The sequence below is a fragment of the Vombatus ursinus genome, unplaced genomic scaffold, assembly GCF_900497805.2.
Source record: "Vombatus ursinus unplaced genomic scaffold, bare-nosed wombat genome assembly UNPS02014822.1, whole genome shotgun sequence".
Classification (NCBI taxonomy): domain Eukaryota; kingdom Metazoa; phylum Chordata; class Mammalia; order Diprotodontia; family Vombatidae; genus Vombatus; species Vombatus ursinus.
Genome location: NW_020954600.1, coordinates 1,449,392 through 1,475,232, shown reverse-complemented (window position 1 = coordinate 1,475,232; position 25,841 = coordinate 1,449,392). Strand labels below are relative to the sequence as shown.

Sequence of the window (25,841 nt, the reverse complement as noted above, 5' to 3'; positions counted from 1 at the left end):
TGTTTTGGACACGTCCAAGTTGAGAAACCTAAAGTAGACAGAGACAGACTGGGGCTGGACATTCAAATGAGCCATGATAATGAAACCCTGGGGAGTGAAGGAGGCTACCAAGGGAGTGAAGGTACGGAAAAGGGGGCCCAAGGCTAGAATCTTCAAGCACACCCAGAGAACATTATCTAGTAGAAACTAAAGTCGCTAAAGGGGAAGAAAAGAACCCAAGCTGACTAAGGTCACAAAAACCCAACCAGGAGAGTACCCAGAAAGAAGGGTTAAGAAGGACAAGGACTAAGAAAAAGGTCAGCAGATAATATAATTATAAGATCACTGGCAGGTCTGGCGAGAGCAAGTAACGATGTCAGAATCCAGGTCAATCGGTTGGCAAGCAGTTAGTAAGTGCTTACCAGGGGCCAAGCACTATGTTAAGTACTTAGACTACAGACAAAGGAGAAAACACAGGCCCCCTAGGAGCAAACAGTCTAATGGGGTGACATCAAATAAATCACATCGGTAACAGAAGATCTATACGGTGTCAAAGGGAGATAATCCCTGGGGTGGAGAAGAGCCAGCATTTGTTTGAGCCAAGACTTGAAGGAAGCCAGAGAAACTACAAGGTGGAGGTGAAGAACATAACAGGCATGGGGGTCTTGGAGGAAGGAGACAGAGTGCCTATAGATGTTAGAGGAAGACAAGGAAGATCAGTAAGGCTGAATTCAAGAATAGCTGGAGGACAAGAGTCTAAAAAGACTCTATTGGGAGGGGAGTGAAGGGCTTTCCATGTAAAGTAAAGGACTCTCTATTTGATTCTGGAGGTACTGGGGCAGGGAACGGGTGGGTGGCATAATCCTACCTGAAATTTAGGAAATCCCCCGAGTAAGCAGAGCAACTGAATGGAGGCTGCACTTGATAGGGTACAGGGCCAAGTCAAGATCTTTGCCCCTTACCCCAAAAGAATTTAGGTCCCATTTGTTTGAGGGGGGAATGAGAGGGTACAGGCTCTAGAACACCCCCCCCCCAACTCTCCTTGAATTTTCCCACTTGATCAAGTCTCAGGTGTTCACCTAAGGCATTGACCCTTCCCAGTTAATTAACTGCCCTTTCATTGTCTGCACCTGGCCCCACCCTAGACCTCCACTCCTACATCCTACCTAGACCCGAGTCTCTCTTGGCCACATGGTCCAGGTCCCCAGTGTTCTCGGTTCTTCTCAGTCACTTCCCAGTCACCTCAGACTACTTGGTCACTCCTAGATCCCTCCCACAGTCTCCCTGTATATAAGATCCATCTTGGCCTCCATTCTTAAAATCTGGCCCGCCTACATTAGTGATACAAATGTTCAGATTCTTTAAGAGTCTGGCCGATATGGTGGATTTTTAATAAACCTTGTCTTTGTCTGAAAGAAGGCTTGGGTCGAATTCATTCAGGCAGGATCTTCTTGTCCCTATTGTGGGGTCCCAGCACCCATAAACCTCAACACACTGGAGGAGGGAGAGACTGGAGGCAGGGAGACCAAGCAGTAGACTACGGCAATCACACCAGTCTGAGGTGCCAGGAGTCAGGCACCAGAGTGCCAGCCGTGTGATGAGAGAGAAGGCCATACATAACCCAAGAGGTTGTGGAGGTGGAAACCACAAGCTTTGACATCTGATTGGATCTGGGAAGGAAGACTCGAGGGTGACACAGCAGTGTCAAGTCTAGATGACTGAGGGATAATGATAGTCTCAACAGTGGCAGGGAAGTCCAAAAAAGGGGTGGATTTGAAGGGAAAGACAAGGAGCCATGTTTTTGATTCCAAGAGAGCTAGAGATACCTATGGGCCACCAGTTCAAAATTTCTAAAAGGCAGGTGGAGATTTGAAATTGGAGCTTAGGCAAGTGGTTATGATGGGGATGGGATCTAAACCCCTAAAAGGAAAAGACCATGTCTTCGGGATCTAGAGCTCAAAAAAGAAAATCCCTGGACTTTTCTCAAATCTCTAGCGTTTGCCTGAGGCTGTAATCTACTCAACTTGTCTTTCATTGTGGCTACACCCAATCTCACAATTCTGTTCTATTACCTCCCTGGCCCCTTCCCACTCTTAATCCTATCTGGACTCCATTCTCCCTTGGCCATGTAGTCCAGATCCCAGTAGTTCTGTTCACCCCAACCTACTGGCCACTCCCATCAAGATCCTCCCTAGATCCCTCCCACAGTCTTTCTCTATATAAGGTCCATCTTGCCTCCATTAAGGTGCTCAGATTCCTTAAGAACCTAGCCAAGGGCCCAGATTCTTAAGATCCGGCCCCCCAGCATTAGTGATACAAATGCTTAGATTCCTTAAGAGTCTGGCCAATATGGTGGATGTTCTAATAAACCTTATCTCTGGCTGAAAGAAGGCTTGGGGCGAATTCATTCAGACAGGATTTCAGGGTCCCAGCACTTCTAAACCTCAACAGTTAGGATTAGATCTATAGAGATGATCACTGAACTGATGCGTTCTCCAAGTAACAACAATAATTAGAGCACCTATACTGTGCTTTGAGGTTGGCAAAGTGCTTCACAAGTTTCTCATTTGATCCTCACAACAACTCTGGGAGGCAGATGCTGTTATCAGCCCATTTTATATATAAGGAAACTGGTGCAGGCAGAAGATAAGTGACTTGCTAGTCAGTGTCAGAGGTTGAATTTGAACTAAGGTCTTCCTGAGTCCAAGCAAGACAATATAAAAGGAGGTCAGAATGAAGATCAGAAAGCCTGAAGGGACAAGTCAGAAGAGTGAAGTTGATATGGATATAAACTGTGCCCTAAAAGCTAAAAAAAAGGGTTATTAAGGGTTGTTTTTTTCCAGTACCTGCTGAGGCCCCTCCTGAACTAGAGGGCTCCTAAAGTCCTTATCCCCTTATCTTGAAATACCATACAACTTGCACCAAAAGAGTTGCTTTTGTCTCCCTTATCTTGTGTTCCCTATCCTGTCATTTATCTTCCCCATCCTGTGTCATGACAATTTTTCCTTATCTTGTAAGCCCTAATCTTCAACCCCCACAAGAAACCCTAAAATTACATAATCATCCTACAGGCTGTATAGCTTTCTGTTTATATAAGCCTGGTTTTTCCCTAAATCAGGGCCCTTGTTTAGCTCCTGGCTGGCTAATCTCAAGCCCATGAAGCTTTCTCAAAATAAAGCTCCCAATGGTTACAGAAAAGGTCTAAGTGAATTCTTTCACATCTGAACCAGCTCTCCCAATTCTAAACCTCAACAAAGTCACAGAATAGAGAGAAGGAAATTCTTTGGGCCTTAAATAATACATTGCAAACATCTCAGTAAAGGGAAGAAGCTGATAAAGTACCTTCTATCTATTTAGCACTGTGATAAATTGCTGGGAATGCAAAGACAAAAGCAAACCAGTCCCAGCCTACAGAGAGCTTACATTCTCTTGATCCCTGTGTAAATTCATATTGAACTAAATACTGGAGTTAAGGGAGAACCTGGAGATGGGCAGTAAAGACAATGATTGATCATGACATATATGGAAAGGGGAGTTGTATGTTGTGAGGAAGGAGATGGACATGACTTGCAAGAAAAGGTAAAAAGGACAGCAGGGCTAGAACACTGGTGTGCTGGAAACCTGTTCACTTAATGAGTCTCTCCACAATATGTTACAAGAGCTCTGGGGAGCGAGAGGAAGAAAGTAAGACAGGCTAAATACCGGGAAGGGACTTCCTGATCAGGAAATGCCTGGAGAGACTGTTTGCTGGAGGGAAATAGGGAAGATTAAAATGCTGGGGCTAGATGTGGAGCAGACCAAACTGCCCGGGGAGGGGGGGGGCCCTGCCAACTGACAGGTAAAGATCACAGTGACACGAGCCCCTTTGGTCCTGGGCCCCCACCTCAAAAGTCTTATCGTGATCCCTTCTCTAGAGAAACTTCTCCAGGGAAACACCAGAGAAATCCTCATCAATGGACGAGGCAAGGCTGCTGTAAGCCAGCAGGAGAGAAGTTGGCTGGGTTATTAATGGCTTTCCTGGGTGTCGAACTGTGCACAGCTCTGATTACCTCTCAGAGGGACATTTGGGAAGGGGAGGGGGGCAACAATAAAAAAGCCTTTATGAGACAAAAACTGCCCTTCAAACAATCAAGAACCCAAGACAAGTGCTGAGTCCAAGAAGATTTATCTCCAAAACAAAAGAAAACACAGCAGCATCTCTGCTGCTCAAGGTTTGGGATTAATTGCCTCCCAGAGAAGCTGTAATTTAAAGGAATGAGAAATAAACTGGCTGAGTCCTGTGTCCTGTGTCCTGACCAGACAGTCAGGTGCTCACTGCTCCTGGCTGACAAACAGCTCTAGGCTTGAACCTTTGTAAAAAAGGCGAGTTAAATGGAGCAAGAAGCTGAAAAAACCATTATCCTTCTGACAGCACATGGCTGAAAATGTGGAAAATTAATCCACTCTTAATAAGGAAATTCAGAAAGAAAAAGATCGCCTCCCTGTACACCTACACTTTGTCCAGCCCAGCTCCCAACATCCAGGGTCAGGAGTCCTGACTAACGTTCCCAGACCCAGCCTAAGCCTCCTAACTCAGAGCAGCAGCAGCAACGGCACATCTCACTCTCCTGAACTAAACAGCATAAAGCCCTGGGAGGAGCACCTGCCATAAGGCTTCCTTTTCCTTAGGAGCCTGACTAGGGGAAGCTCTCCTAGAACAGAAGAAATTCTTTGTCTGCCACTGGAAATCAGCCACTTTAGGTAGAAAGGATGAAAACTACCATTTACATGTGGGTCCCCTCCCTTAATATACCTTTTCATTTTATCAGCATAAATTATGCAACAGTTTAAGCTCTTACTATGCTCTTCCTATTAAAAAATAAATTCTCTTTAAGTGATTACTTCCTGATGGAGGTTCTTTTCTTCTATTTTATCCATTCCCAACCCCCTCTTCCCAACCACTCTTTCCCTAATGAAAAATGTTCTTATTGACTCAGCCCACAAGGGGAAGGCGCTTTTCTAAAGCTGCCAAACAAATGGTAGGAAATCGCTAAAGGAAGGATAGGATTCTGTACACTAAATGTTCCTCAACCACTTTCAAGCCAGCTGAATCTGAAGCCACAAGAAGTACCTCTGTGAAACGCTCAAATTTCTTTAGCACTCTACATGTGTTATCTCATTATTCCTTACAAGAACCCTGTGAGGTAGAGGCTGTTTGATCCCCATTTTTAAAGGTGAAAAGACCAAGGCCAAGAGAGGTTCATTGACTTGCTCAGAGTCACAAAGCAGCTAAGTGTTGAGGCCAGATTTAACTCCAGGCCCCAAAGCCACATCATTTTAACCCCTGGGCTAATGGGCCAACAAGGTATCTGCAAATGGTCCCACACTGATCAACATCACTCTAGAAGCCACTTACTTGCCCGGTGAACTTCACTGGTTCACCATTAATTCCAGGAAAGGACTGAGGGATAAAAGAAAGTGGCTTTGTCAGGCTCCTCACCTCTTCCCTTCCCCATTAATAAGGCTGGAAAGCTAGATGCTAAACTCCTAGAGATCACTTCCATAGGGCTGCTAGCTTGTAAAAAACAAGCCAGAGAGAAAATGAACAAGTAACTGAAAGGGGTGGACCATCCACAGAAGATGATGCTCTTGGGAAAAGCCTTTGTACTTAAGACTGAAACTAGACAAAAAAAAACAATGTGGGTGGGATAGTCCAGAAAGGGGGATGGCAGGTTGTTTCCCTCCCTTCTATTGCAAGCACTGGATTCAAAGACCACAGTCACTCAATATATGTGGCTGCTGGGCTGGCTGACTCCAGGTCAGCCTGGTATAGTGATAACACTGAAAATACAACCTTTCATCCAAACCCCGCCCACACTTCAGACTCTGAAGAGCCCCTGATTTGGATGCTAAAGGATAAGAGGGAATCCTGATCGGTTAGGCAGTTTCTATCCAAAAGTAATTAGACAGTACTTTGTCCAAAAGTTCAGATGCGGCAACTCTCTGTCCCATTTCTTACTGGCCAGTCATTTATTTCCCATCAGAGCAGCCACTCCTGCCCACATCAAGTAAGCAGGATATTCTTAGTCTTGGAGATTCAGGAGAACCACAGAGGGAGCTGAGGCAAGTAACACCCTACCTGATGCAGACTTTATGAATTCAGTAGGGACAGCCTCTCTGTTAGGACCGTTAGCTCTGGGATCAGAAGGTAAGACTTTTAATAATAATATTAATAAATTAATAATAATAGGTACCATAATATATATTTGTTTCTATGCATATGCATATTTTTACAAATATTATCTTATTTTATCATCACAACCAACCCGAGAGGTAGGGTTATCATCCTCATTTTACAGAAGAGGAAACTGAGGCAGGCAGGGGTTAAGTGACTTGCTCAGGATCACACAGCTATTAAGTGTCTGACGTTGGACTCCTGACTCCAGGCCAGAGCTCTCTCTACTGCATCACCTAGCTCCCCAATCAGGAGTATCTCTCTCTTGAGGCCTGCCCCATTCTCCCACTGGTGAGTCCCTTCTGGAGCCTCCATCTTACAGCAGGGACCAGATCTGCTCACTCCCCTCCTGTTCCTGTTCCCGGCTTCCACATCTCAGAACCATCCCTGCCTCCACTCCACTTGACTTTCTTTGGGAGGTCTTCCCCACCATTAGAATGCAAGCTCTCAGAGGGCATGGACTATCTTTGTGCTTACATCTCTATCCTCAGTGGTCAACACAGTACCTAGCAGACAGTAAGAGCTGAAGAAATGCTTGTTTCATTCCTTCCATGGGAACTCCTTGTGATAATACCAACAACATACCTACAGGACTTCTGGGTAGGAAAAGAGCAAATACAAATGGTGGGATTGGGGCAAAAAAAATTAAGATATTACGGTGGACTAAGAAGAGTCATCCCTCAGCTAAAAACAGAGCATCTCTCTCTTGGGTATATATTGTCTCCAAGCAAAAGCACAAAGAACAGATCCCACGTCAGCTATATTAATTAATCTAAGACTTCTGCTACTCTGTATTAGGAGCAGCAGTTAGGTAGCCTAGTGCTATAGATAGCAGGTACATACAGTGCTGGACCTGAAGTCAGGAAGACTTGAGTTCAAATTCTGCTTCAGATATTTTACTGGCTGTGACCCTGAACAAGTCACTTAACCGCTCTCAGCCTCAGTTTTCTCATCTATAAAATGGGAACAATAGGGGCAGCTAGGTGGCACGGTGCATAGAATTCCAGTCTTGGAGTCAGGTGGACCTGAGTTCAAATCTGACCTCAGACACTTGACACTTACTAGCTATGTGACCCTGGGCAGGTCACTTAACCCCAACTGCCTCACCAAAAAAAATAAAAAAATAGAACAAAATAAAATGGGAACAATAATTGTACCTACTTCCTAGAGCTGTTGTGATGACAAAATGAAATAATAATTGTAAAGCACTTTGCAAATCCTACTAGCTCTATTATTATTGTCATGGTGGTTGTTGTTTGTCATTACTGGTAATTGTTTCCAAAAGTTCAATCTAATCTGGTGTATGTGTTGGAATGATACTACCCCCTGCCTCTGATGGCTATTTTGTGGATCAAATCAGAAAACATATATATGAAGTGCTGTCTAAATGTCAGCTATCATCCTCACCACCACCGTAATAACTGTCATTGTCATCTATCGGAGAGCTCTTCACCCAGGCTGGCCCTTGAAGTGGTGAACAAAGAAGCTTCCTCTACCAGCAGCAGATGAGGGAAACCTGGCAGAAGGTGATTCTGGTGTGGTCATTAGTTTTGGTACAACCAGCATCAGTAGGAACATAAGGGAGAAAGCTACAGGTATTAAGTCAGAAAGGAACACAAAGTGCTTGTTTCATAGGTCACAGTTTCCTCGGTAGCTCAGATGGGCCATGTCACCTGTACCTTGCAGCTCTCCTCCACTCAAAGGGATGACAGAAATGAAGAAAAGGGCAAAGTGGCTTTGGGCTTTCTGCCCCCCTACATTCTAGGAAGTGTCCTGGGCATAAAAGAAGAAGGACAACAGTGCCAGCCACAATGTCATCTTCCCTCTTCTCTGGAAAGCCTTACGAGACCATAGCTAAAGGTCTACAGAGGAGATCTCCTGAAGCAGATCAAAAACTTGCCTGATTTAAGATCTCAAGTTCTTGAGCTCTGACCAACAAGGAATCTGCAATCTTTCTCCTTCTCACTGCAGAGGAGATAAGAGAGATGAATGGCAGGAATTCAGGGCAGGAAACTACTTTTATATACAGACACGGTCATCCATCTAGAGTCCAAGAAGACAGAGCTTAGCCCGCTGCTACCCAGCTTCCAAAGTTAGCCTCTCTATCTAAGGGTCTGCTTCCATAGAACTTTAACTGTGTTTCTAGCAAGATATTCTAAAAGGTTGTGTACACTACAGAACTTTAAAAAAGCCAAGCACTAATATCTTGTTTTTGTCACAAGAACTCATTAGCTTGTACCACTTTTCTCATTTCGAAGGCTAGGGGAGTCGGGAGACATGGTTCATCAGGTGAGATCTAAGTAAGGAAGAAGGGGGAGGAAAGGAGTGAAAGAATGACCCAAGAGTTAGTGAGTGGGATGGAGCACTGAAGGGAGGCAGCTTTAGAAAATTAGGGGAAACAGAGTCAGGGATAGGAGGATCATGGGAAAAGAAAAAAGCTCAGGGGCACTGTTCTGAGACACACGCCATGCTATATCAGTTTTAGAAGCCTCTCAGCCTCCTCCCTCACATTCCCTATTACACCTCCCTCCGGGGAGCCTCTAAAAGGCTTCCAGAGAAGAGCAGCAGACAACAGAGGGGGTAATACTCAGTGTTCACTGGTCTAAGCAAGGAGAAGAGCTATCCATAGTAAACCAGTATCAACCAGGCAGCATGCTTCCCTAGAAAACCTGGACTTGTAGTGCTGCCGAGTGACTAATACAAGGGAGCTATTAAAAACAAGATTATAGCTCTCGTCGGCCCAAAGGGGAGAGCAAGCATTCATGGGGAGAGATTCAGGATGGGCATTAGGGAAACCAGCACTTTGCTGCTAACCGAGAAGAAAGAAAAAGAAGGTCTCAAGAAAAAACACAAGAAATCAGTAGGATAGCTATGCTGTAGTTGTGCTGAAGCAAGAAGGAAGACAGAGCAGAGGTGGGTTGTAGGGAGCAAGGGGAGGAAGCTGTCTGGCAAAGGGAAATGGTGGGGAAGGAAGGGCAAAGAGAGGAGGTGGCAACAGGAGCGGGGGAGGGGGAAGGTGGGGAGAATATTTTAGAAGACTATTTTAAGTTAAATACAGAACTCTATTGTGAAGGACAAGTCACGAGGCAAGGTGCAGCTCAAAGGCACGGGCTGTGCATTTTCACCATCATAAGAAGGTAATTCGACAACCCAAGGCAGCAGGGGAGGAGGGCCTGGTAATCCCCAGCACTAATTCCAACTTCCTCAGGAGCAGGGGGGAAAAGACACACACAAGCTGCTCACAGGCACCAAGTTGTGGCAAGCTTGGCAGGGCTGATACAGCTGCTTCCTTGAATGGACTTCGCTACATGAAAAATACTATCTACAGGGAACACACTTGCCTAGAGGTACTTGTGTGGCTGGGGAATGGAAACAATCGGCTGCCCTTCTCTGCCAACAGAGCCACTGCCAAATGTGCCCAAGGATGGATGGGATGGAAGAATGGCTCCTTCAGGGCTCTGATTCTTTAGCTCCCCCCCTACATGCTGCCTGACAGACTCCCTCCCACCCCACCCCAGCTGCTTTGGGAATGCTACTGCCATTCCTGCATCTCTCACCCTCATTTATATCTTACACAAACAGGGTCACGATGAAAGGGGAGAGTCTCCCTCTTATTTTACCATTTGCTTCCAAGTGTACAATTATGAAAGCACGAAATTCCACAGAATAAAATTTCATAAAGGCCTGTCTTGACCCCTTTATCCTCCCCAGCAAAGGTATTTCTCATCTACATCACAAAGTTAAGTTCTCAGATGGCTCCCAAGGGGGGAGGAGGGTATTCTTGAACCCCTATGACCTGCCCCAACTCCTATGAGAAAAGGAAAGAAGGAACAAAGCAAAGAGATGGTACTCAATTCCCAATTGTACCAGATAAAAACACTGAAAAGGATAAGAAGAAAAGACTAGAGTGAGGAAAGAAGAGGAATACTTTTCTGGGACCATCCTTTCTTCCTGTCATTTTCCAAACAGCAGATCCTAAGAGAGGAAAAGAGCTCCAATATTCTGCCTTCTCTCTCATTTTGGATAGTGCTTTGAGATCACCTGAACAGGAGGAATGACAACAAAAGCCAAATGTCCAATGTAGAAGCAGCCAGGAAAGCTGACTTTCTGGAAGGAAAGGACTACGTGATGAGTGGATGGAAAAGCCAGGAGTAGCAAGACAGAGAATGGAAAACAGAAGAATGTGGCCCTCTGACTCAGCCACTCTGCAAAGACTAAAAGGAACAGATCTCCATGATTAACCTCCCTAAGATACTGGCCAGCGTTCCAAGGCTTTTTTGAGGGCAGGAGCTGGAGAAAGTCTAGGCAAGATAAACAGAGCCTTCAAGGGTGGATCTGATGAAGGCTGCCAGGGGACAAGATCCTCCTCCTGGAGGCAATGACCCTTTCTTTTCTCTCTATCCCAGTCAAGTTGGGAATAAAAATGTGCCCAAGCAATGCCAAGTTAGCTAATCAGAAATCTTTCCTAAGTCAATGGTCATATGTAGGATAGAAGATGGAAATCCAGTCTCTAACATCAGATATCTTTCTCTCAATCTGATCTTTGTCCAATCAGATAGCTCTTGACACCAGCTACAATTAAGGTGGCACTCCAACTTCAAGGATAGGAATGATCTAACTGTGTCAATTAAAAAGGTACTGAAGGCAGGCTAGCAATACTGTCCTTCATCCCACCTATAAAATGACTGAGGGATTTGAAGTAAAAGCCCAGAATAAGAGTGAGCTACCATGCCTGAATAGTGGCAACTTGGAAGAGGCCACAGCACAGGATTGGGGGGGGGGGGAGGGGAAAGAGGAGGAAGAAAGCAGGCCAGGTATGTACTTACTCGAAGTCCTCAAACTCCAAATCGTTTCCCTCTACTGATGGGCCTTGGTTGTCTGAGGAAGAAGAGGAGGTGGAAGAACGGAGACGGTTCTGTTGGTAGCGCATGGAGCGCTGGCGAATACTGTCTCTTCGGGAAAGATATTGGATCATCCTCTGGGCGTAGTATGCAGCAGGAGATAACCTGAGAGAAAGGGAGATGGACAGATACAAACTAGCACTAAGGGCAGCTCCAGCTCTTCCATGCCACCTGCCCTGCAGAAGTTGACTCTGAAGACCCCTGGGATGAAGGCTCTCCCATGCACCAGTGGGGTCCCTTCAGAAGGTCTCCAGTTTCTATTCTAAGAGGTTCTGCCACGTCTGCTGCCAGAGCTGCCCAAATAGAGAGCTAAAGAATGACTGTTTCTTCTTGGCATGCCCCAGGGAGTCAGCCAAACTCGCAGTTTTTCCAACCATCTATCCAACCTGAGATGTTTCTTTCTCTTTAGAATCATCACCCCAGAACTCGTTACTGATTATCCAAAGTGGTCTGAGGGTCAAAGGGCAGAGAGACTTCCTTATTCCTTGTAGTCACAACACCAGGATCAGGGAGGAGAGGCAGAGCACTAAGGCACAATGGCAGGGAATTAGATGACAGCCAATTCTTCTCTCCTTCTTCAACATCTTTCCCAGAAAATATCTATTTTGCTCATGCATTCTTCATCATCTGACCTGGTGTTGTTCTTCAAACTGCGACCCTCCCTACTGCCCATCTCTCATTGCACCTCTTCTCCACATACACTCACTCACTTAGTCATACCTTCTAGGGTGGTAGATCTGGGTTACCTAGAGTGACTGAGGGGGAAGGGAAAGAAAAATATTTTCAATGAGAGCATCAAAGGACGTTATGAGAAATCTCCAATTCTAAAAGCATCTACGTAGTGACTTGAAAATTAAGAGAAGAGCATTTGCAAAGGTACTCGTAGCCCTCCGACTATTTCACAGCTTGGATTCAGTCTGTGGGGAAATCCTTGAGAAAAACATGGACTTGACCAGAGAAGCCCAGGAAAAACTTGGTGGTAGGTTTGACCGTGGCTCAGAAATGTCTCTGTCACTGGGGGAGTTATCTACCAGGACAATCATCAGATGAAATTTTGCAGGAGAGCTGACCTCTAGAAATGGAAAGTTCATATCCATAGAATAATAAGCGGGATTTGGCATTTGGGATCCAAATTGCCTTTGTACAACAGGTAGAGAGACAATGCACAGATCTATTGACCAAGAAGATCAAATTATAAGAGATGCTTCTTCCAAATGTTAATTCCCCCAGAAGCTTAATTCCATGCTATCTGCAGCAAGAAACCAGAGAATCCTGAGCTTCTAAAGAGAAAGGAGCCAAGACACAACTGTTCCTACCCATCACAAGTCATTCAGAATTCTATTATTCAGGAACCATTTTGAAATCTCTCAACTCAGAGGATGGAAAAGAAAGAAGCAGGAACAAGCTTTGGAAGTAGGGGAAATAGAACTAATTGCTTTTAAAAGATCTGCCTCCCAACAGTTCCTGGGGACAGCTTCTCATTATTCAAAGTCTTACCTCAACTATTATGCAAATAAATAAGCAATAACAAAGCTTACCCAAAATTACTTTACTCAGAACCTACTCACTGTGTGCTAAGAGCTCTCCAGACTACTAATGAATGAATGAAAAAGCATTTGTTAAGTGCTTATCATGCGCCAGGCACTGTGCTAAGTGCTGGGGATACAAACACAAGAAAGAAAGTCAGTCTAAGAAACCATGCAGCAGGGGTAGAAAATTCTTGGCAAAATAAGAAAGCAAGTAAATTCTATCATTTCTTTTAGGACCTATGAAAGGTGGCAGGGAGTTCAAAATGCTGAGAAAGTGGCACACTAGGCCTTTAACTTGAACCTCATCTATTTGTAAAAGCTTTAATATTAGAGAAGGATGAAATTAAAATATCTTGTGATGAGTTAATACCACCCCTAATAATTTAAACATGAAAAAAAACACATGTACCCTGAGCTGAAATTTAAATGTTTACTTAAATCCTCAAGTTTTTATTTGAGGACTCAAGGATAAAGATCTCATTCATCCTCGAGGACAAAATGTCAGTTACTTGCTTCTCTAAGGCATCACATTCTCTTTTTGATGAATTAATAGGTCAGATGTAGAATGACCCAACAATCTTTGTAGGAAAGGAGAGCAATTCAGGATCTTTTTCTATAAGACTTTGTCCAGTCAAACATCTCATCATTAGTGCAGATAGTTGGGACTAGGGATGGCCTAAGAGGCTAGATATTCTAGAGACTAGAGAGGCCACCAACTGAAAGTTCTCTCTCTCTCCAACTCGCCTTAAAACTATAGTTTCCCTCTTCTAGAGTTAACAGCTTTCAAATATCAGAAACTCACCCCTCTCCTTCCTGCTTCAATTATCATATATAGTATACATCTTTATTTTAGTCACTGACCCAGACAGCATCAGATAAATCTGATTTTTTTTCTTATTTCTTGGGTATGGAAAGAGGATTTCACTGTGACAGAAATATTTGAGGGTCACTATACCAGTAATCACAGAGATGGAGTATTCTGGCCCCAGACATAAAAGTCCACAAGACTAATACTTCAGTATCAAAGTTATCTCGTAATGGCAGGATCTATGCCTGATAATCTTCCAGGTAAATCAACAAAGTGAAACTTTCTGTTCTCTATGACTCACATTTCTAATCTTCCCAGTCTCCTACATAACTCTCCCCATCATTTCTGGTCTAGCAAATGGCCCAATTTATTAGATCTTTGAATTTAATGAAGGTTTAATTTTCTCTTCCTTTCAGAACATTAACAGAACTGACAAGCATACTCCATGTGCCTTAGAGACTGCTCTAAAACATCAATGTTTTGTTTAGTAACATGTATTTATTTTTCTTTAGGAATTACTTTCAGGGGAGATCCTGAGTTGAGCCAATCTCAATTTTTTTTTTTTCAAAAGAACTATCTGAGCACCTCATGATTACAGGAGAAGCAAGAGCTTTACCAAAGCTCTGACCTGCTTTCACTACAATCTTTCCTCCTCTCCTCCTCCAAAAAAAACTCACTAAGATGCAACAACTGACTGAACCTGTTGGCCACCCTATGATTTTATAGATGGCCCTCACAAATGATTACCTATCTCTTTCTGACTTAAGAATTTTTCCATGAGGGGAAGCTAGGTGGCACAGTGGATAGAGCACTGGCCCTGAAGTCAGGAGCACCTGAGTTCAAATCCGGCCTCAGACCAAACACTGGACACTTACTAGCTGTGTGACCCTGGGCAAGTCACTTAACCCCAATTGCCTAAAAAACAAAAACAAAAACAAAAAGAATTTTTCCATGAAACTGATGATGCTATGCTTTACAAAGTAAATCTCTGTCTAAAAATGCTGTCCATTTGACCATCAGCAGAATCCCAAGTGCTTCTGGTCAGTCACAGAATGGCATGGAGCTCTGCTTCCAAACTCTTCAGACTCTCCCTGAGATCACCTCTACCAGAGATTATTTGGCTGCTCATCTCCCATGTGAGACAAGCACTGTCTGCCAAAGCAACACACCTGCTGAAGCTTTGTTCACTTACCTGCTGTCTACGATCTACTTCCCAGGCACATGAGCCACCTTTACTAAAACTGAAATTGATGAATAAAAGAGCTGCAGTGTAAGCTACATCCAAGGTGAGCAGAGGTGGCTGTTCACGCAGCTTAGCAGTGCCTGCCTTCTGCAGGGGCGGCTCAAAGAATCTACTCCCTCCCACCTTAGATCGCTTGGGCCTTACCTCGCAGGGTCTGGATATATGGGGTGTTCCCGGGATCCTGCTCCATCATAACGGGATAATGAAATGAGGGAAGACTCCAGCAGCCTCCTAACAGAGATTAAAAACAGAAGGCAGTCCCTGTCAAACACCAACTCAGAGGTCATACATAAGGTAAAAGAGTGGGAGGGACAAATCAAAGCCCTGTCAGGCGCCACGCCCTGTTTCTAAACTAAATGTTTAGGGACATATAATGCCCACTAAAACGAAGAACTTAGATCCTTGCCCCAAAGTTCCCAGATGGGGCTCACAGCTGCAGGAATTATTTTCAGTACTGTTCAGGAGCCACCTTTTCACAGACATCACTCCATTCCTTTCCTTTACAAAATTGCCCAGGCAGTAGGCATGGGTTTGGAATTGAAACAGAGTGCTAGTTCAGGTTCACTCACCCCAAGAAATACACCCTTCTGCTCCTCCTGCCCTGCCAAGTCCCATGTGCTGGAAGCAGTATCCCCTTGGCACCACTCATATCCAGCAATGATTGATGGCTAGCCCTAAATAGAGACATCATCACTGTCAGAGTCTCTACTCAAGAGTGTCTCAGACATCAGGGTCTCACCCAATAAAAAATGCATAGGGGAAATGGCTTTTCCATGCCCCTGGAAAGAAATGCATGTGGGAGACACATTATCCCCTCTCCTGTTGCATCTTGCCTGGCACTCTAGGGAGCAGGCCACTGGCTTGCCACCAGGCTCTTCAGCAGAGACACAGGATAAGAGCAGCAACTAATTTCTCCCAATCAAGTTAGTTCACTTAACTGTCATGAAAACTATATAGCCTTGGGTACAGTCACCTGACAGGCAAAGAGGTCAGTTATCACAGCAGCTAGCCAACTAGGGCACTGCCCTGGAAGCCTGGAGAGGTATAAATTCCCAACAGAAACGATAATTCAACCCGCAGTTGCCATTCTCAGCACAGACCCACCTGCCAATCTCTGCCAAATATTTTTGATCACATCAGATAGACTGACTATTGCAGAAGAAAGGGTAGGAACTTACAAACAAGGAAGACAAAGGGTTTGAGAAGTAAATTGCTAACACTGTGTGATAAAGAGGTGGAGCAAAGTTTGTAATTAAGAGGGGGAGGTGAGGAGAGAGGTATATGGAATAGGGGATAATGGAGAGGCCAGATAAACTCAAAATAAAGGAATCGGCAGCTATGCCCCCCTCCCAAAAAACCCAAAAAGTCTATTCTAGGCCTCCATGTTACGATTATTAAAGACTTCAGAAACAAGTTCAGAAAATTTACAGTGATGATGGTGAGGGGACAGGTGCGGGGCGGGGAGCAGACAGGAGAGACAATGAAGGCAGCAAGGTCTGTGAGCAACTTTCCTGACAACGTGCTTTGGAGGCAGGGCTATGCCACCACCCCTGATGACCCTCCTTCCTGAGCAAGGCTCATCCAGCAGCCAGGTGAGCACTGTGCCAGACAGAATCATCTCAGGACATAAGGAGTCCCCTGTGGGTGATGCTGCACTGGGGAGGAGGGGGGCAGCTGACCTCAAACAAGAGGCTCCACTTCCCAAGGGAGCCGGTGTTCTAAACTAGGAGCACCTCCCTGAATCCTGGAACAATTCTTTCTACACAATCTTCTTTGACTGTGGAAAAACATTTGCATTGCTGCCTCCGGTGTTAACAGGAAACAATTAGACGTCAATGCCCTCAGAGGCTGGCCACCTCCCCAGAAGCTCAGCGAGGTGGCTGTGTTCTTTCTATGCCTGAAGGGGAGTGCTCGTCCTAGGGCTCAACCGCTGCTTCATGCGTGAGTGGGTGGCATCTTTATTTCAAATGTGCAGAGCCACAATGAAAGCAGTGTATCCAGGAGTGGGGCAGTTAGTAAGATAAAGGGCATGTCTGAAAGCCGGGCAAACTTGAGCACCTCTGGCCCGTACAAAGTACACTGTACATAGGAGCCATTTCATAAATTTTGGCTGAATGAATTAGTCTAAGCCTCAGAAATGCATAGCAGACATATAATAGAGGGAAAAACCCCAAAACTTTGTGGTTTTCCTATTTCAGACTGGCTGACAGAAACCAATCAATGAACAAGCATTTATTAAGCACCTACTATGTAGGCACTGAGCTGGAGAAAAAAGTATAAAGAATGAAATAATCTCTCCTCCCAATGCCATGACTTCTCTGCAGCCTGTGACACTGTCTGGTTTGTGGTGACACTGTTTTCTTTTGATTTTCTTCCTACTTATCTGACCACTCCTTCTCTGTCTCAACGCAAATAATTCTCAAAGAAATTTCTTTCTTTCTTTTTTTTTTGGTAAGGCAATTGGGGTTAAGTGACTTGCCCAAGGTCACACAGCTAGTACGAGTCAAGTGTTTGGTCTGAGGCCGGATTTGAACTCAGGTCCTCCTGACTTCAGGGCTGGTGCTCTATCCACTGCGCCACCTCGCTGCCCCCAAAGATATTTCTTTCTAGCCCTAACCTCTCTCCTGACCTCCAGTATTGCATCTCCAACTGCTTACTGCACTCAAACTAGATGTCTCAAAAACATCTTGAACATAACATGTCCAGAACAGAACTCATTAGCTTTCTCCCTTAAACCCTCTCCCAACTCTTAACTCCCCTTTTACTGTCCATCATACTCCTAAAGGGTATCTCCATCTTCCTAAAGAACAAACCTGATCATGTCACTACCTAGAGGCAGTTAGGTTGCCCAGTGAATAGAGCATTCATTGGACCTGGAAGACCTGAGTTCAAATCCAGCCTCAGACACTTAATTGTTGTGCGAACTTAAGCAAGTCACTTAACCGCTGCCTTCCTCAGTTTCCTCAAATGTAAAAGGGGGATAATAATAGCATCTACCTCACAGGATTGTTGAGGATCAAATGAGATAATATTCACAAAGGGCTTAGTACAGTCCCTTCCCCTATTCCCTATTCAATAAATTCAGGTGGCTCCCTATCACCTTCAGAATCAAACACCAAGTCCTTTGGCTTTTCAAGCCTTCCCTATGTGGGATCCTTCCTACCTTTCCAGTCTTTTTCTACTTTGCTCCCCTTCAGATACTCTGCCTCCAAAGCACAGTCACTGGCTGGCCCCCACGCCTGGCACTCTCTCCAGCTAAAGTGCCACCTTTCTTGGTCCTCCTTAATCTTGGGGCCTTCCCCTGAGAACGAACTCAATTTATCCTGAGCATGGCTTGTGTGTACCTGTTTGCTTCTTGTCTCCCCCAACTTGAGGGCAGGGACTGGCTTCTGCCTTTCTTTGTGTCTCTAACGTGCCTGGTACATGGCAGGAACTTAATAAATGTTTATCACTGACTTGACATTCTAAAGGTATAGACAACAAATGTACATACAAATAGATAAAGCATACATATAAAGTTAACACATACAAGCGGTCATCAGTATAAAAGGCTGCACAGAGGTTGATAAGGATGAGGACAGAGGAAAGATCACCAGATTTGGCAATTAAGAGATCACTGGTAACTATGGACAGAGCAGTTTCACTTAAGCAATGAGGTAGGAGCCCAAACTGTAAAAGGTTCAATAATATTTCCCTCTTTGAGGTTCATGCTATTCCTATCTACCACCCAATCAAAATCCTGGTAGCTTTTGTCTACAAACCTCCAGGTCACTCTCCTTCCTCAATGAGCACAGTACATAGCTCATAAGTTTTTTTCTCCTTCTCAATTCCTGCCCTAATACTTGGGAACTTAAATATATATATATGTATAGATCAGTTCCTTAACCTACTCATTTCCCATCTCACCTAAGTCACACACAAAGATGGTCATACCCTTGATCTTGCCATTACCCATCAAATTATGCCACCTCCACGTTCAAGAATTCCAAAATTTCCTTATCAAACCATAATCTATTGGCTTTCTACCCTCTTCCTCTGCCTTGTCTTACCAAACCCTACTCTTTAGCCACATCATAACCTGCAATCCCTTGACCTCTCAATTCTCTCCCATGCCATCTCCTCTGCACTAGCCCTTTCGACCCTTTTCTCTGTCTTGACCCCTTGGTGAACCAATTCATTCCACACTGTCCTTTTCTCAAGTTCCTTGTCCCCTTATCAAATCACTGGCTGTGCTTCACCAAGCCTAGCCCTGAATCACTCCTACCTCACACTGCCTTTATTCCTACACATGTGCCGCTGAATGAAGGTAGAGAAAATCATGCAACTATTCTGATGGAGTCCACTACAAATTTGTTAAACAACCTCCACTGGGCCTTTACTACTGTTAGGCAATCCTACTACACCTTCCTTATCAACTCGCTATTCTACTCTCCATAGCAGCTCTTCCAAAACTTTTTTCATCTCTCCTTAAATTTCCCATGGCTCCCACTCCCTCAACCCTTTCAGCTGAGAACACTGACTCATATTTTACTGAAAAAATTGAGGCCATTCAACACGAACTCCTTCTTCTTCCTCATCTCCCATCACTCAGGTACCTTCTGCCACTATCTCATCTTTCACTATTGTTTCCCACAAAGAGGTAGCCTTCCTCTTTGCCAAGGCTAAACCCTCTACCCACACGTGCAATGCCATTTTATCCCACCTCCTCCCACAGACTGCTACTTCAGTCTTGTCTGCTCTCATTTCTCCTCAATCTCTTCCACTATATTGGCTGTTTCCCTCCTGCCTTCTCAGTAGACCCTCCATTCTCAAAACACCGTCATTTGATCCTTCCACCCCATCCACCTATTGTTTTATACTTCTTCTGCCTTTTGTAGCTAAATGCTTTGAAAAAGCTGTCTGCAATAGGTGCTTCTACTTTCTCTGCTTTTACTGTCTTCTTAACCCCTTACAACCTGGCTTCTAAACTCATCATTCCACTGAAACTGTTCTCTCCAAAGTTACCAATAATCTCTAAGTTGCCAAATCCAATAGCCTTTTCTGAATCCTCATTCTCCTTGACCTGTCTGCAGCCTCTGACACTACTGGCTAGCCTCTTCTCCTTGAGAAGAGGAAGCACACTTTGGAAGGTCACCTTTGCAACAACTCTTGAATATGCTCCTTTCTCTCTTCTGACACTGCCATTACTCTAGTGTAGAAGCCCTCCTCACCTCACACTTGGACTACTGCAATCAGCCACTGGGGTGTCTACCAGTCTAAAGTCACTCCATTCTAATCCATCCTCCATTCAGCTACCAAAGTGATTTCCCTAAATGGCAGGTACAACAATGTAGTCTTTCCCTCACCCCCCACTCAACAAACTCCAGTAACTCCCCATCATTTCCAGGATCTCACACAAAATCCTGTTTGGCCTTCAAAGCCCTTCATTATCTGCTGCTATCCCTACCTTTCAAATCTACTTATCACTTAACTCTCCACCACAAACTCAGATGCAGTGACATTGGCCTCAGGACTGTTCCTTGAACAAGACCATCCATGTCCTGAGTCTGGGCATTTTCTCTGGCTGTCCCCCATGCCAGAAATGCTCCCTCTCCTTCTCTCTCCCTCCTGACTCCCTTGCCTTCCTGTGAGTCCCACCTAAAATCTCATCTTCTACAGGAGACCTTCCCCAATCCCCCTTAATTCTAATGCTTTGCCTCTGTTAATCATTTCCTATTTATCCTGTACATAGCTTGTCTGTAAATGGTTTACTTGTTGCCTCCCTGCCTTTCGCCTCTTTTTGTATTCCCAGAGGTCAGCACAGTACCTAACACAGAGTTGGTTGGTTGGTGTCCTTCATTCTCGAAGACGACCAGAATGACATGGTTATGTTGGGGTCAAGGTACAGTGTGTCCAGCCAGGGCTGATCAGACCAATAGGAGTTTGGAAGGCTCTACCACAGGTTAGGTACAAACAGTCCACATGAACATTTGGAGTGGAGATGTCTCTAAATTTGTGCATCTCACGTTTTTTTTTTGAGCTACTGCAATTCTGTTTTGCTTACAGAGCAGAGCACTTTCTTTGATGAGGACATGCCACACTGGGCATTCCTATGTCAGTGTCTCCCATCTCTCACAATCAATTCCAAAGTTCTTAAGAGTGTCCTTGCATCCTTCTTCTGACCACCATGTGAGCACTTGCCTTGTGTGAATTCTCTGTAAAATAATCTTTTAGGCAAATGTATGTTTGGCATTCAAACAACATGGTCAGCCCACTGGAGCTGTGCTCTCTGGTCTCTGAGGTAGTCTGAATGCTTGGCATTTCAGCTTGAGAAAGAACCTCAGTGTCCTGGACCTTATCTTGTGCGATGAATTAAAATTTCTGAGAGACAGTTTCAGGGTAATTAATACTCAATTTGTTAATTATGCTAGCATATAAATCAATAAATTGAGGTCAGTGGTTCCTCTCAGCAACCAAAAAACACCCCTCCCAGAGCACTGAATGACTCTGGAAAAGAGGGTATCCCTGAGAGTAGAAATCAACTCTGATTGGTTAACAATCAATAAGGAGGGTGGACATATTAATGAGAAGGTGGGCAAAAAATCTTGAGCTTCTCCTGCTAAGAATGTGACCTGATCATGAGACTCAGCTGCCTCCAGCAATCTGGACAAAAGAATCCATCTCTACCCGTCCAATCTGGTTGGTTTTCCCATTCATTAGCTGGGTCACCCTAAATTCTAATGGAAGGTTCCAAGGACAGGGGCTTATTTCTTAAGGGTGAAAACTCACCTAGACTGGATTCTGTTTGTAAAGTCTTCTAGTTGGGTAGGATCCCACCCAAGATCAAGAAGCATGTACCCAGAGGATTTGAGCAATCTCATCTATAGCAACATCTTTCAGAAACTGGCCAAATGACCTACAGGGGCTGGTTTCTTAATAAGGAAATAGGAATGGAAAACTTTAATCCTAATTTAATAACTGGTTATTAATGTGAGAAAAATAATCATTACTCTCACTTGCCAGGTGATCTCCAGAATCTTCTTAAGACAATTCAAATGGAAGCTATTCTGTTTCCTGGCATGGTGCTGGCATCCGGGTTTCACAGGCATACAACAATGAGGACGACACAACAGCTCTGTAGACCTTCAGTTTGGTAGGCAGTCTAATACCCACACTTTCCTGCAGAGCCTCCCAAACACTAAGCTAGCTCTGGCAATGTGTGAATCAACCTCATCATCTATGTGTGCATCCTCGGAAAACATGCTGCCAAACTTGTTCACAGCATTCAAAATTTCTCCATTTACTATAACCGATGGTTCCATGTATGGATGGTGTGGTGCTGGCTGATGGAGAACCTTTATTTTCTTGTTGTTAACTGTTAGGTCAAAATTAGCACAGCAACCAAGAAGTGATCCATACTCAGTTGCATCTCAGCCTTAGGGGCTGCAAAGAGCTCACAGTCATCTGAGAACAAAAAATCATGCATCAATACTCCCTCCACTTTAGTCTTGGCTTGTAGAATTTTCAAGTTCCATCAGTAGGGTTGCCGACCTTGATGCCATTTTCGCCCTTGCTGAAGGCATCTGACAACGTCTCTGAAAACATCATGCTGGAGAAGTTCATCAGCATTCTGTGTCAGGTTCACGATGGCATGCTTGCACAGGTTCTGGATAATGGACGATGCTCTTACATTTTCCCATTCACCAATGGAGTGAAGCAGGGCTATGTGCTTGCTCCCATACATTTTAGCATGATATTTTTAAAATGATGTAGCACAATGATGATGTTTTCACCTGACACATAGTAGGCACTACTTAAATGTCTATTAACTATCTACTGGTTCTTGGCAGTTAAGTGGCACAGTGGATAGAGCACTGGGCCTGGAGTCTGGTAGACCTGAGTTCAAATCCAGCCTCAGACAATTTAAGTATTAGCTGTGTGACCCTGGGCAAGTCATTTAACCCTGTTTGCCTCAGTTTCTTTATCTGTAAAATGAAGAAAATGGCAAACCACTCCAATATCTTGGCCAAGAAAACCCCAAACGGGGTCACAAAGAATTGGACACAGATAAAATGACTGAACAAAACAACTGGTTCCTTGGGATCAGGAGGCAGATGCCTCTCGATCTCTATCTAGCCCATGGCTCTCTCCATCTCCAGATGCTTATTGAACAGCTGAAATTCAAAATGTCTCAAACAGTGCTTATATTCCCCTTAACCTTTCTGCTCTTCCCAACTTCCTTATTTCTTTTAAGGCTACCACCATTCTTCTAGTCTTCTGGCCCCTCCATGTCAACCTTAATTCTTTACACCCTCACTGACCCTACAGATTCAGTTATTAAATCTTGTCATTTCTACTTCCTTAATATCTCTACCACCCATACCTTCTCTCTGCACACACAGTAATCACCCTAGTTCAAATCTTTATCCCTTCTCACCTGGACTGTTACAATAGCCTCCTAATTGATTTCCCCACCTCTCTCCCCACTCTCCTTCATACTCCACACAGCTAACAAGGTGATTTTCCTAAAACACAGGTCTGACCACATCACTCCCACACTCACTCATTTCCATGGCTTCCCCACTGCTTTATGATCATATATAAACTGTGTCTTTTAGAGTCTTTCAAAACCTGATATCAGCCTTTCTTTCCAGTCCTGTTTCATATGACTCCTTCCCTCACGTTCTGAGCGCCAGTCACATGGGCCTCCTTGCTCTTCCTCCCACATGAACCCATCTCACACCTCTGTACCTCTGCCCTGGCAGTCCTCAGGGCCTGGAACACAGTCACCTTCTTTCTCATCTTCAAGTCTTACAATCTTTCATTTCTTCCAACACTCACCTCAAATGCTACCTTCAACATAGTCTTTCTTGATCCTCCCAGATGCTAGTGTATTTCTCCTCCTCTCCTTGCAAAATGCCTTGTATTTTGTATATGTTGACATATGTCCCCTTATTGTCTTCCCTGATTGAACATAAACACCTTTACAAAAAGGACTGGTTCCTTTTGGTCCTTGTATCCCCACTGCCTAGCACAGTGCCTTGAGCATAGTAGACATTGAGTAAATACCTGTAGATTGCCTCATCAGTTGAAGAAAAGAGAAAGTTTAGCCCAGAGAAGAGCTCCAGTGCTGGGAATGTGATAATTATCTTCCAGTCTTTAAAGAGCACTCATTGGTTCTACTTGGTCCCAAAGATCACAACTGAGGATGACCATTACAGAGCGGCTGAATTAGGCTTGGAGTTCCCCACAATGCCCCACAAGGCAAGGGGCTGCCATCTGAAGAGGGCATGGCTTCTTCCCTTACAGACTGGATGATGTTGTAAAGGGGCTTCTTGTGGCAGGATAATTGGCCTAGACAGTTTCTGAGGTTCTTTCTAACACAAAGCACCTGGTTCTGAGATGAAAAATGTTCAGGTTTGGGTACCAGCAAAAAAGGAAGATGGCTTAGAAAGGAGTGAGATGGCACCTGGCCACCTCCATCAAGGGATACATACCAGGTGTGTCTCTTCTTTCCCTTCATCCTTGGCTCTTGCAAGCACCTGGTCCCATCAAACTTGCCCTTCAATTTTCCTTTCTCTCTTTGCTTATTCCCTCTCTGCCTAACACACATGCTCAGGCCTGGCCTGTCTTAAAAAATGCACCTCCCCAACCCCTCCTATTCCAGCTTTCCTCCTACCTCTGTGACTTTCCTTCTCTGGCTGCACCTCCTGCTGTCTTGGAAAAGTAGGCATTAACTCAAAGGTGTCCTTAGCTCTCTTTTCTCTCTGTACATAATTTCTCGGGACAGCTAGGTGGTGCAGTAGATAGAGTTCCAGCCTTGGAATCAGGAGGGCCTGAGTTCAAATCCAGCCTGACACTTGACACTTACTAGCTGTGTGACCCTGGGCAACTCACTTAACACCAACTGCTTCACCCCAAAAAAAAAAAAAATTAACAAGTATATAATTTCTCCTTTGAAGATCCTACCTACCTCCATGGTATATAAATTGTCACCTATACATGTATGACAGCCAGAACTCTTTTTAGCCCAGGCCTCTCTCCTGATCAGAACCACATTTTCAACTGCCTGCTAGACAGCTCCACCTGGCTCTTTGTCTTGTATCAAATCCACCATGTTCAAAAATTCATCATTTTCTCAAAAAAAAAAAATTCTCATTCTCCTATTTCTGTTCTGACAACCATCTTTTTCCTAGTCACCCAGGTACAAAGGCTGCCATCTTGGAATCGTCCCTTTTCTTGCTTCCCACATTCAACAGATTGACAAAATTTGTCAATCTTATTTCTGAAATGAGTTCCCCCATCCTTTCCCCCTCACAACTATCACCCTAAATTCGTGTAACCTGGACAACTGCAACAGCTACCTCACTGATCTCCTAGCCTCCAAACTCTCCCTATTTCAAGCTATCCCACTCACATACTGCTACCGGAGAGCTCCAAAGCTGTACTCATCACTGCACTGGTCAAAAACCTTAAATAGGTTTTAAATAGCCTCCTCCTATAAGCCAAATAAAGTCCCGACTGCTTAGCCTGGCATTTGGAGTCCTTCATAATCTGTTCCCAAACACATTTCTAACTTTATCTCCTCATATCACCTAGCCTCAGATCCAGCCAAAGTGAACTAATCATTATCACCCCACCATGCTCCATGCTTTCTGACCTTCATGACTTTGGTATTACCTTTACCTGAAATGCCAACAGCTCCCCCAATCCCACCTTAATCTGTCATAATCCCACTCCCCCTTCATAAGAGACACCAAGCACAAAGAATAGAAAGCTGGCCTCTAAGTCCAGAAGGCCTAGGTTCAAATCCCATCACTGACCTCTCAGTGCTCTAGGCCAATGTTGTCAAACTCCCAAACAGTAACAGAGGCCACTAATCTGTACAAATGAATCCCTGAAGACCACATATGGACTTAGTTTCAAAATGTAACATTATCTATGTCTTAATGGATTTTAATTTATTTTCTTAAATATCTCCCCATTACATTTTAAACACCACAGAGTGTTGTGGGCCAAGCATATGACACTTCTGCTATGGACAAGTCTCTGAGACAATATGTGGCAGAGAAGGGACCACCCAGCATTGATTAGAAGGAGTTGTCCAGTCCAATGACATCAAAGGTCTAGGCCTTATCCTGATCCCAAAGTTTGTAAAGCAATTTCCTCACCACAGCTCTGGAGAAAG

At 44.4% G+C, this 25,841-nt stretch overlaps 1 protein-coding gene across 7 annotated transcripts in view; it reads right to left on the bottom strand.

Annotated features, from left to right (window-relative positions):
• AMBRA1 (autophagy and beclin 1 regulator 1) overlaps positions 1-25,841 on the bottom strand; it is a 189,589-nt gene that overhangs the window by 105,166 nt on the left and 58,582 nt on the right. For 3 of the 7 annotated variants that reach the window (XM_027837760.1, XM_027837763.1, XM_027837766.1), the window contains 2 exons: positions 14,819-14,905; positions 11,020-11,199 (listed from right to left, as the gene is read on the bottom strand). The exons of 1 other annotated variant lie outside the window; for it this stretch is intronic. In XM_027837760.1, coding sequence (XP_027693561.1) covers positions 11,020-11,199; positions 14,819-14,905 — 267 coding nt within the window. The remainder of the gene's footprint in view (positions 1-11,019; positions 11,200-14,818; positions 14,906-25,841) is intronic. 3 more of the 7 variants (XM_027837761.1, XM_027837764.1, XM_027837762.1) reach the window with 2 other exon arrangements.